At 42.4% G+C, this 13,469-nt stretch overlaps 1 protein-coding gene across 1 annotated transcript in view; it reads right to left on the bottom strand.

The window, feature by feature from the left end:
* Positions 1-12,785: 12,785 nt before the first annotated feature.
* The window catches only part of LOC143290815 (protocadherin-16-like), a 22,743-nt gene continuing 22,059 nt past the window's right edge, over positions 12,786-13,469 (bottom strand). The window contains exon 15 of the mRNA XM_076600337.1: positions 12,786-13,278. Coding sequence (XP_076456452.1) covers positions 12,998-13,278 — 281 coding nt within the window. The 3' untranslated portion in view covers positions 12,786-12,997. The remainder of the gene's footprint in view (positions 13,279-13,469) is intronic.

Genomic DNA, 13,469 nt, shown 5'->3' with positions numbered 1-13,469 from the left:
TTGTTGTTGTTGTTTTTTGTTTTTTTGTTGTTTTTTTGTTTTTTGTTTGGTTGGTTGGTGATTTTTCTCCTGGGGCTTGGTCTCAGACTAAGGATAGGGGTTATATAAATATCCATTTCACGATCCATATCATCATTATCATCATCATCATCAATGAAACTAAACAAAACAAAAAATAAGATCCGAGAAAGAAACAAAACAAATCAAAAACTAAACTGACATGATATCAACATACCTGAAAATCCATTCACATTAACTCTTTTATCGCCAGTCAATTTAGAGTGCCAAATTCCCTTGTGCTATAAACACAGAAAATATGGTGTTTAACTGGGAATTCCCCTTGTGATGTGTAGAAAATATGGCCCATCCTACCACTGAACATTAACAGCAGTAGGTTCATGGATAACAGACCCATGATCTGGTCACCCTTCAGTGACATGGGTCCTCTACCTAGCTGCTGCATAAATGCGAGTTTGGCATTGAAAGGGTTAATATACACTCGGATCTAATCTACAAATGAGTGCTGGATGTTTCTCAGATTGTGTTTTTTCCCTCCTGGGTTTTTTTTTTTTTTTAGCTCATTACAGTTATCCAATACAACAGCGTTTCACGTCGTCATTTCAAAACCACTCGTTTTTTGTTTGTTTGTTTGGTTGGTTGGTTTTTTTACATTGAAGGATATTTCTTCCTCAGCATGTTATTCAAACACCCCTCCACACCAGACATCATTTTTCGCGACTTTCACACCTTTCCAGCATTCGGCCCTTTTCTCCTCTTCCTACATAGAGATCACTTGTGGTGGTGGTCTGGGCGCAAGTCTTTCGTTAAAACCACATCGAAATCCAGTGAACAGGCTCCTTTTTTTTTTTTCTCGCATTGAGAACCTAGGATATGAAAGTAGTTGTCAGTGACTTCGATTTGTAACAGTTCCTAGGTTCAACGGAAAAACGAATACACACACACACACACACACACACACACACACTGAAGAAAGGCCCTTCACACGGCAAAATGAGAGGTGAAAAACAACCCCCAGAAAATGTAAAAATTTCACGATTTCTAGTGAAACAAATCACAACGTTTTAGTTTCAGTTTCAGTTTCAGTAGCTCAAGGAGGCGTCACTGCTTTCGGACAAATCCATGTACGCTACACCACATCTGCCAAGCAGATGCCTGACCAGCAGCGTAATGCAACGTGCTTAGTCAGGCCTTGAGAAAAAAAAATTAAATAAATAAATAATAATAATAATATCTTTTTTTTAAATAAATAAATAAATAAATAATAATAATAATAATAATAATAATAATAATAATAATAATAATTTTTAACAGAGCGTGGTAGTGGAAAAATCACCTCCAATAAATACCGTCACCACACGTTTACCATACACACTGCACATACACACACACACAGAAAGTTGAAGACTTGGGAACATTCCTATCACAGACATCATAACTGGTGGTCTCCTATAGCAGAAAAAGGACACACTCACAGAGAGACAGAGACACACACACACACACACACACACACACACACACACACACACACACACACACACACAGATCAAGCCCCTATTGAACATAAACGTTCGTTCACAGGGTGACAACTCAAAAGACCAGACTTGGGGTTAGGGAGAAAAGGGGTAGGTGGCTGGGTGGCTGGGTGGTGTGTTAGGGGTGGGCTAGCAAACGGCGAAAAAAAAAGGGTGTGTGTGGGTGGGGGGAGTTGGGGTGGGATCGGTGAGGGGCGGGGGAGGGGGGGTGGGGGTTCGGAGGAAGAGGGGGTGGGTGGGGGGGGGGGAGTGGTGTGACTTGTGGGGAAGTGAGAATGATTATCACAGAGGTTAGGTGAATGAGTTTGGAGGAGGGAGATTCGGAACGGAGAGGGTGGGGGTGCGGGGGGTGGGTGTGGTGGGGGGGAAGGGAAGGGGAATGATGGAAGGAGTAGTGGGGGTGTGGAGGTGGGAGGGGGGTTTGAGAAAGAGAAGGAAGGAAGGAAGGAAGGGGTGGTGGTGATGGAGGAGGGAGGGAGGGGAGGGGAAGGCCAAGAGAGAACAACCAAACAGCTGTTGACGGATTTTTTTTTTTTTTTTTTTTTTTTTTTTTAGTGACTCGCTATTAGATTGAAGCACTGAGAGAGATAACGATAACGATCTTTTATTCAAATTAAGGCCAAAGACCCTTACTGAAGGGGGTCATGCAAGAAAATATGCAATGGACAGACCAAAGTGGCGTTCAGCTGTCTACAAAGGCGCCAAATCCTGTGAGACCAACAGAATCGCTGCAGCAGAGCAACGCAGACAGGCCAGGAAAAGCAGTGCCAGCAAGGCCCCGACAGCCGTCACCATCCCCTGTCCACACTGCGTCAGAACCTTCCGGGTGCGGATTGGCCTGACCAGTCATCTGCGCACCCACAGAGCCCGACCCACCCACCCCCAGGATGACTAGATGGTCCTCGTCGATCCCGACGGACGAACCACACAAGAAAATACAGAAAGAAAATGACTTGTCACGATAAACCAACATCACAAAACAACCAAAAGTATTTGTATTTGTATTTCTTTTTATCACAACAGATTTCTCTGTGTGAAATTCGGGCTGCTCTCCCCAGGGAGAGCGCGTCGCTACACTACAGCGCCCCCCCTTTTTTTTTCTTTTTTTTTTTTGTATTTTTTCCTGCATGCAGTTTTATTTGTTTTTCCTATCGCAGTGGATTTTTCCACAGAATTTTGCCAGGAGCAACCCTTTTGTTGCCGTGGGTTCTTTTACGTGCGCTAAGTGCATGCTACACACGGGACCTCGGTTTATTGTCTCATCCGAATGACTAGCGTCCAGACCACCACTCAAGGTCTAGTGGAGGGGGAGAAAATATCGGCGGCTGAGCCGTGATTCGAACCAGCACAGATTCTCTCGCTTCCTAGGCGGACGCGTTACCTCTAGGCCATCACTCCATGTAGCTAATACAATACTCAACAACATTCACAAAATAACTATTCGAAGTCTCTTCGATGCTTCATGTAAGTTTTTGGCCAAGTTTTTTGTTGTTGTTGTTGTTGTTTTTAGTAAGCTCATGTTTGCATTAAGAGAGAGAGAGAGAGAGAGAGAGAGAGAGAGAGAGAGAGATGATTTCAAGTTGTGTGTTTGTGTGTGATGTTTGTATGCATGCGAACGTACCTGAATTTGTGTGTGTGTGTGTGTGTGTGTGTGTGTGTGTGTGTGTGTGTGTGTGTGTGTGGCTGTGTGTGTGTGTGTGTGTGTGTGTGTGTGTGTGTGTGAGAGAGAGAGAGAGAGAGAGAGAGAGAGAGAGAGAGAGATATTGTTGTATGCGTGCGAACGTGCCCGCATGGTGTGTGTATGTGTGCGTGTGTGTGTGTGTGTGTGTGTGCGGCACTTTTTTTTTTTTTATTTTTTTTTTTTTATTAAGCCTTACCCCAACCATGTAAAACCACGATCAAAACGGACCCGTTGTTCACCAGAACGAACAAACTTATTGCAAAACGCAAACGTGGGACCCATTGAACCAGCCTGCCAAAGGTTTGCGCCCAGGAGTGTAAAGCCTATTGATCTGTACGCTTTTGAATGACCGGCAAATTGCAAGGCGATAGATAGAGAAACATAAATAGAGATTCTTTACACTGGAATGCCTCGGTCGACGCTGTCATTGCTTTGACTGCGGGGTACAAATATAATATGCGTGTTTTGTGTTGATTTTTTTTTTTTTTTTTTTTTTTTTTTTTGTGGTGGGAACGTTGTGTGAACTTGACGTCAAACTGGTTTTATTCGTTGCAGATATCCACACAAACAAGCATGTGTGTGTGTGTGTGTGTGTGTGTGTGTGTGTGTGTGTGTGTGTGTGTGTGTGTGTGTGTGTGTGTGTGTGCTTGTGTGTGTGTGTGTGCTTGTGTGTGTGTGTGTGTGTGATGTTTGTATTCGTGCATGCGTGCGTGTCTGCATGTGTGTGTGTGTGTGTGTGTGTGTGTGTGTGTGTGTGTGTGTGTGCACGTCTCTCTCTCTCTCTCTCTCTCTCTCTCACACACACACACACACACACACACACATTCACACACACAGAGGCGCACACATTTATGTCTATCTTAATCTGTTTCATTATTCAGTATATCTTCCATTTGAAGATGAAACGAATGAAAAAAGAAAACACAATTTCTCTCACACGTACACATAAACTAAAAGAAAGAAGGGAAAAAAAGAAAGAAAACGCATAATAAAGCATATACTCAAAAGGTGCATGCGAGGCCTTGAATGAATGCATGATATATATTTTTTTTGTACCTGTTAGAGTGGGTTTCTTCTATTAAATAAAAAAAAATAATAATAAATAAAATAAAATAAAATAAAATAAAAATTGCCAGAAAATAACCCACTTGTTGCCATGGTTTCCTTTACCAGTGTGCCAAGTGCGTGCTGCACACGGGACCTCGGTTTATCGTCTCATCCGAATGATTAGACGCTCAGTTTAATTTTCCAGTCAAAGTTGTGAGAAGAAAGGAGCGAGGCCAGGAATCGAACGCGGACCCGCACGGACACTGTATGGGCTGATTTGTGGTGTGTGTGTGTGTGTGTGTGTGTGTGTGTGTGTGTGTGTGTGTGTTGGAGCTCATGTACGTTTATATGTATTTGACTGTGCTTTCATATCTATGAAACTGCGTTTTGGGGGCATATCTGTTAGGCATGTGTGGGTGTATGTGTGAATGTGTGTCTTCATGTTTTATATTTATTTGCTTATTTGTCATCATTGTTGTCTTATTTATTTACTTATTCATTTATTATTATTATTATTTTATCATTATTTTCATTACTACTATCTTTTTTTCTTTCTTTTTTTTCATCATAATTATTATTTATTTATTTATGTATGTACGCTTATATATATATATATATTTTTTTTTTTTTTTTTTTTTTTCCAAGGCCTGACTAAGCGCGTTGGGTTACGCTGCTGGTCAGGCATCTGCTTGGCAGATGTGGTGTAGCGTATATGGATTTGTCCGAACGCAGTGACGCCTCCTTGAGCTACTGAAACTGAAACTGAAACTGATAAGTGTCTTAACCATTCTGCCCCCCCCCCCCCCCCCCCCCCCCCCCCCCCCCCCCCCCCCCCTCTCTCTTTCTCTGCTCTGTTTTCAAGCAAAGGATACAGTATTCATCATGTTCAAGATAATGGTTTTCTTTTCTTTTCTTTTTGCCTCAGTTGTTTTCCACGCGAGATACTGATTTATAGCATTCCCCATTCAGTGTTCAAGTGGACAGGTTACATTGCAATATGTTGTTCTGTCTCAAAATGAGTGTTCAGATGCCTTTGAAATACATGTACGTTTGGTACACAATTTTTTAGTCCTGTATTTGTGAATATAATAGGGTTGTTTTTTTTCTAACAATAGTAACATTATTTTTTTTATAAGTTTCCTCTGTTTTCATGTTGTTGTTTTTTTTTCCACAGCAAATATCACAATACCTTTTTAATTCATTCTATTATTAATGTTGATATGGATGTTTATATAGCGCCTATCCTCGGTCGGAGACTGAGCCTTAAGCGCTTTATGAACTGGGGGTCATTTGCACAACAGGCTGTCTACCTGCGTAGAGCTGACTGAAGGTTGCCATTTGGCGCTCATCATTCGTTTCCTTATTATTTAACTCTTTCCATACGAACGGCGAAAGAGACGACGTTAACAGCGTTTCACCCCAATTACCATCATCAAAATATTGCAAGCGGAAGGCTCTTATACTGAAGACGTGAATGTTGACAAAGAATACCACAATTCTGACGACGGAAGCTAAAGGTTGGATCATTCATACACCCACTGGACATCCGAGGGGTCTGTGTAGAGGAGAAGAGAGGACTGGCTGTACTGAGTGAGTTAATCAGATTTCAGGCACGCACACATGTTTACACACTCAGACAGACATGTTACATTTTACATGTATGACTGTTTTGTTTATTTACCCGACCATGTAGGCAGCCATACTCCGTTTTAGGGGGTGTGCATGCTGGGTTCTTGTTTCGATAACCCACCGAACGTTGACATGGATGATGTGATCTTTAACGTGCGTATTTAATCTTCTGTGTGCGTTTACACACGATGGAGGTTCTGGCACTAGCAGGTCTGCACATATGTTGACCCGGGAGATCGGAAACATCTCTGCTCTTTACCCACCAGCTGGGCCCGTATTCAAGAGACCATTGTGCCTGCTGGTAAAATGTGTAGTTGCGGGTAATCTGCCTGAGGCAAGGCAAACTGCCCGTGGGTAAGCAATATCTGGTATTAACTCTCTCCATACGAACGGCGAAAGAGACGACGTTAACAGCGCTTCACCCCAGTTACCATCATCAAAATATCGCAAGCGGAAGGCTCTTATACTGAAGAGGTGAATGTTGACAAAGAATACCACAATTCTGACGACGGAAGCTAAAGGTTGGGTCATTCAGACACCCACTGGACATCCGAGGGGTCTGTGTAGAGGAGAAGAGAGGACTGGCCGTACTGAGTGAGTTAAGGAGCACAAGAGTCTACCGGGCGGTTTTACAAACCCGAAGCCAATTTATTCGCCAAGGGTGACTGCCCACGAAGCAGAAGTAAACATCGCGAATCCTTTTGTTCCGTTGGTTTTGTTGAGGCGTTTTGCGGAGAGACCGTGTCTTGAATACGTCCCCTGATAGCTAGATCTTGTCCTTTGTTCGATTGTCAGTCAAAAATGAAGTGTTCAGACTGGTAGACGTCATTATGTTCCACATGAATTGCGTATGTAGCTGTGAAGTGAGTGCACTTGAAGACGATAAATGACGGAATGCCCGAAATATCCAGATCGGAGAAATTTGTTCATTGCCGAGGTATATTTGAATCCGAACTCTGTTATTTCTTCTTTTTTTTTTTTTCCTCTACTCCCCCCCCCCCCCCCCCCCTCCCTATGTTTGTAAGATGGAAAAGTGGAAAAGATGTTCTGCAAATGTTTGATGATGTTGTGGATTCACACACACAATTGAAGACATGAGCGAAGACAGATGAAAACTTCTTAACTTTACTTAGAAACCACCGTTGGCGTTCAAGGTTACAGAGACCAAGCTCTTATGCAAGGGACGTCATTCTTAATGATAATAAATTAGGTAGTATTAGTAGCCTAGTAGTTACTTTTCTTGGACTAATACTTTAGATACATTACACCCACACCCACCACACCCGTCCTTTTTTTTTTTTTTTTTTTTTTAAGCTGAAAAGCAGGGAGGACCGTGTATATGAAATTATGGGGCTGGGGGGGGCCCCCCAGGTTCGGCAATGCTCATCAATGCTTTGCCACTAAAGCTTTTTTTTTTTCCCCATCGTTACACAATGTGAAGGAAGAAACTGTGGTGCCGTGAGAAGTTATAGAGCATGCGCAGAAGGGAATCCCCGGGATTTTTTTTAATCACAAACGATTGGTTAGCTGCCTGAGTGCACTTTGTTTGCCTTGAATACGAAGATAACTTAACCCTTTCACCGCCAGTCAATTTAGAGTACAAAATTCCCTCGTGCTATAAACACAGAAAAGACAGTGTCTGAGAATAGCTGGGGATTCTCCCTGCGATGTATAGAAAATATGGGCTATCCTACCACCGAACATTAAGAGCAGTAGGTTCATGGATAACAGACCAATGATCTGGTCACCTTTCAGTGACATGGGTTCTCTACCTCGCCTGTGCATAAATGCGAGCTTGGCGGTGAAAGGGTTAATTAAACCTTCAAGGTAAACCGGACCCGGGGATCCCAGCCATGTGAAGGTTAACTTGCCTTCAGACAAAATGATTTTTGTCTAGAATACGGCCACAGGCGCCGTCACCGAGATTCGAACCCAGGACCTTCAGATTGAAAGTCCAACGCTTTAACCACTCGGTTATTGCGCCTGTCAGTCATTACATGAGGAATTAATGCGCCCGTCAGGAATATTATAGGAATTTACGTACTTTTCAGCAAACAAATCTTCCATTGTTCCACGGATTTCCAGATACTTTTTGGCAAGTTTACAACTCCATTAAAAATGTTCAATAGAATCCCTTGTGTTAACAGAAATAAAATGGTGGATGCTGCACCCACTGCATTTATTACTACACTCGTGGGCAATAAGCCTGTGTACCAGAGTGTCTGAATCTGTGTGCGTTTTAACTCTTATTGCTTGTAGACCAAAGGGTGCATTTTTAAGAGCAGCGCACACACGAACAGTTCTTTTGTGGAAGTCATTGGACGATTTGCCCCATGGCAGATTTATTGCCCATAGTGGGGTCATCAAAGGTCTTAGATCCCACTTGCCCTGACGTGACGGATCCATGCATTGATATGGAAATGAAGAGGTATAAAATGTGCACTGCCCCCAAGTTCACGATTCCGTACATCTCATAAGCGAATGCAGACAAACCCCAACCCCGTCGTCTCTGTATTGTATTGTATTGTATTGTAGAGAGGGCGCGTCGTCGGATTGTACCGCACCTTTTTTTTTTTTTTTTTGCCGGTGATGTGGGTGTATTTGATTTTACCATCAAAGCAGATTTAGCCATGCATTCATTTCCGATAATGATGACGATGTTCACGATTATCATCATCATCATCATCATCATCATCATCTCGTCTTTTAAAAACGGAGTAATGGACGAGGATTGTTTTCAGCGACGAGATATTGGGGTTGTTAGCAGTGAAAAGTCAACACAAGAACTTAGGCTGGGGGTGGGGGTGGGGAGAGAACAAGAAAGACAACTCTGCAGATTGTCGGTGGAGAATCATATGCTCGTAGGAGTAATAGGCTTTTTTAGTTTAGAAAAAAAAAAAAAGAAAGAAAGAAAAAAAAAAGATGCCAGTTATCCAAGACGAAATACATTATCACACGAAAAGAAAGATGTATAATTTACACTGAAAATTCATATTGACATTTAGATCATCTTACGACTATACAAATTCAATCTCATGTCTAAAAAAAACAAAAAAAAAACAAAAACAAAAACAAAAACAAAAAAACACACACACAAAAATGCAATACAACCAATGAAATGTACAGTTCCAGGTTTGTACAGAGAGCACAGCTCGACACGCATGTAAGTCATGCACATATCATTATGATTGAAACCAGCCAATCATTGAAGACATACATACATACATACATACATACATACATACATATATACATACATACATACATACATACTGACAAAATCAAATCAGAATGAAAAAAAAAAGAAAAGAAAATCAATTCTGTTATTGCTATGTGCACAAATCGCTTGACAGGTATATCATTGATGCGGGCAGATTGTGGGGACCCCAGTCCTCGAATAATTGTAATGAATGTGCTCCGATGCAACGTTATATAGATAGAGGATCCGGCAGAATCTGCGGAAGAAACCTATCGGTTCAACGGAGAGGAAGGCGGTTACAGCAACGCACTGTGGAGTGCAGAGAGCAAGATGAGACACCGAAAGGATATCTTGGTCATCCACTGCATCCGTGCTCATCCTCCAGTCGTCTCGACTTAGTCTTGCCACTGGAAATTGGTGGACCCGGACGAGAGAGTGAGGTCGACGTTGCGCAACTCCTCTTCACTTCAAACAAACTCATCGCGCAAGTCATCCCCCCCCCACCCCACCACCACCCTCCCCCCATCCCCCAGCTGGATGACAACGATGGTCATCATCGATCTCGATGGACACACCACTGCATATAGATAGATCTTTATATAATGATAACACACACACACACACACACACACACATATATATATATATATATATATATATATATATATATATATATATATATATATATATATAGATAGATAGATATATTGTACACAAGTATTGCTTGTGTACATCCCCATGCCTAAGAAAATCTGCCAATAGCCCGTGTGTCTTTGTAACAGAGAACATCACTGAACACGAATGATGAAAGAAAATGGGTGGGGTGGGAGGGGGGAACGAAGAAGAAAGGGAAATAATCATGTCATTCGCTTATTTTCCTGGTTTTCTCTCACGTGACCTGCCCATGGATAACGTCAAGCAGCAGGAACGAACAGCTCTGCCATAAAATAATATATTTTAACTGTTATTGTTTTCTTTTTAATATCATGAGATTCGTTTCCCCATTCATCTGTGTTTTGGTGACGTGAAATCGGAGTTTTTGTGCGATGGATTCGGTAGGAGAGTGCTACAAGGTCCATTTGTGCGTCGACCTGTGTTCGTGGCTGTACTTCAGCCATTGTACCGGCGGCATCTTTAGGAGCGGTGCTCTTCTACCAGAATATTACACGCCCCGATTAACACGAAGCCGAAATCAGTATTTACTTTGTTCTTCGTGTATTAACCTTTCTTTTTTCTTTTTTTTCTTCTTCTTCATCTTCTTTTTTCCCCAAACCCTGACCCTCATTTGCCCAGTTTCTCCCAACCCTCCATTCATCCACATCTCCCACCCCTTCTAACCGATAATACTCAGATGTATTCATAAATACTTTAACAAAATGTCTTCAATCACCGATATGTGTGACGGGACATTAAACAAAATTCCTCCTCCTCCTCTCACGAGCCATACACAGGTAACAGTTCCAGAACCTTGTCATGAAGCCAAACAAACAATAAATACATGAATAGATCAAATAGTTTCAGTTTTCAGTTCCAGTTTGTTTTTTGGTTGTTGTTTTTTTGTTTGCTTGTTTTTTTTCAAGGAGGCGTCACCGCGTTTGGACAAATTCATATACGCTACACCACATCTGCTAGATGAATGCCTGACAGCAGAATAACCCTTCCCTCCCCTCCACCAACCCAACACCATCCTCCCTAAGAATTTTTTTTTTTTTTAAGTATTAACGACGTGTAAAATGCTGGCTTATATAGCGCAGTACCCACATCTCAGTTTCAGTTTCAGTGTCAGTAGCTCAAGGAGGCGTCACTGCCTTCGGACAAATCCATATACGCTACACCACATCTGCCAAGCAGATGCCTGACCAGCAGCGTAACCCAACGCGCTTAGTCAGGCCTTGAGAAAAAAAAGGTGAATAAATAATAGATAAGCTTACATAAACAAATAAATAAATAATAATTATAATATAAAAAAGGTAGTAATAATAATAATAATAATAATAATAATAATAATAATAATAATAATAATAATAATAATAAATAAATAAATAAATAAATAAGACAACAATGATGATAAATAAGCAAATAAATGTAAAACATGAAGACACACACATGCACACATACACCCACACATGCATAACAGATATGCACCAAACATGCAGTTTCACAGATATGAAAGCACAGTCAAATACATATAAACGTACATGAGCTCCAACACACACACACATACACACACACATTACCCTGTACCTCCTCTATCCCCCTCTCAGACGGGACTCACCGTGCTTTACAATAAAATATACAAATTTAACTCTCTCCATACGAACGGCGAAAGAGACGACGATAACAGCGTTTCACCCCAATTACCATCATCAAAATATTGCAAGCGGAAGGCTCTTATACTGAAGAGGTGAATGTTGACAAAAGAATACCACAATTCTGACGACGGAAGCTAAAGGTTGGGTCATTGAGACACCCACTGGACATCCGAGGGGTCTGTGTAGAGGAGAAGAGAAGACTGGCCGTACTGAGTGAGTTAATTAAGACTAAGTGACGTAAAGTATGTACAAAGTCAACTCAGTCTTACATGACACTGGCTAAACTATACACACAGATTTAAAACTGAGTTATGTATGTAAAAATATGTAAATCAACGCAGGGACCATCACAGTCTCAAATCACACAGCCCCAAATCACAGCAAAACAAAGCACATCACATTCACCACAGTCAAAAATAAACACCAAGGAACCAGGCATCACTAAAAGTAAAACGCATGTCAAAGTTTCAGTTTCAGTAGCTCAAGGAGGCGTCACTGCGTTCGGACAAATCCATATACGCTACACCACATCTGCCAAGCAGATGCCTGACCAGCAGCGTAACCCAACGCGCTTAGTCAGGCCTTGAGACATGTCAAAATCATCACAAATGCATACAAATCAACACAAAAAGCACATCCATCAATAAGATCACAGCAAACATATACAGATATAAAAATTTTAAAAAATTTCAGTGAGAAAAGTACAGTTTGAAAAGATATGTTTTGAGTGCTCTCTTGAATGCGGGTCTTGGTGTGTAACGGAGGTGTGAGGGTAGTGAATTCCATTGTTTAGGTGCAACAAAAGAAAAGGAACGTTCACCATTAAGTTTTAGTGCGAATGTTTGGAATGGACAGTGTGGGCTTGTCATTTGAAGGACGGAGTTGTCTGGATGGTGAATAGACAGAAAGTAGATCTGAAAGATAGACAGGACAAGAATCAGTGAAGAAATTGTGACAAAGGACTGAGAGTTTGTGTTGTATTCGTGCTTGAATGGGGAGTCAGTGAAGCGAAGCGAGTAGGTGAGTGATGTGTTGACGTTTCTTAGCTTTGAGGATGAGTCGAGTGATGGCCTAGATGTAACGCGTCTGCCTAGGAAGCAAGAGAATCTGAGCGTAATGGCTCGAATCACGGCTCGGCAGCCGATATTTTCTCCCCCCCCCCTCCCCACCCACCCCACTAGACTCTGAGTGGTGGTCTGGACGCTAGTCATTCGGATGAGACGATAAACCTGAGATCCCGTGTGCATCATGCACTTAGCGCACAAAAAAGAACCCACGGCAACAAAAGGGTTGTCCTTGACAAAATTCTGTAGAAAAATCCACTTCGATAGGAAAACAAAATAAAAACAACCACACCAAAAAAAACAAAAAACAAAAAAAAACTGCATGCAGGAAAAAAAAAACCCGGAAAAATGGGTGGCGCTCTCAGAGTAGCGACGCGCTCTCCATGGGGAGAACAGCTCGAATTTCACACAGAGAAATCTGTTGTGACAAAACAGATTAATACAATACAATACAATACAATGCAATACAATACAATACAATACAACAACTAGCAAAATGCGAGAAACCACCTTCAGAGAATGTGACAGAAATCCTTCCCCTTTGGGGCAGATGGTGGTGGAGGAGGGGAAGGGGGCGGGGGGTGGTGTTGTTTGCGAAGGGCGCTGACCTTCCGGCGGTAGGTCTCCATCTCCTGACGGTGATTCTCCTCCACCCTCCGCCTCTCCTCCCGCCTCTCCTCCAGCTCCCTCTCCTCCTCCTCCCTCTCCTTCTCCTCCACCGCCCGGTCCTGCGCCACCGAGGCCGGGATGACGTCACGCTGCGGCGCGCCCCGCTGGTCCCTATCCCCGAAAGCTGGGCGATGACAGAGAGAGAGAGAGAGAGAAAGAGAGAGAGTGCGTCACCGTCATCATCATCGTTAGACAGTGCGTCATCATCGTTAGACAGTGCGTCAACACCGTCAGACAGTGCGTCATCATCGTCGTTAGACAGAACGTCATCATCATCGTTAGACAATACGTCATCATCGTCGTTAGACAGTGCGT

Source organism: Babylonia areolata, chromosome 16 (assembly GCF_041734735.1).
Source record: "Babylonia areolata isolate BAREFJ2019XMU chromosome 16, ASM4173473v1, whole genome shotgun sequence".
In the NCBI taxonomy this organism is placed as follows: domain Eukaryota; kingdom Metazoa; phylum Mollusca; class Gastropoda; order Neogastropoda; family Buccinidae; genus Babylonia; species Babylonia areolata.
This window is presented reverse-complemented; position numbering and strand designations above follow the sequence as displayed.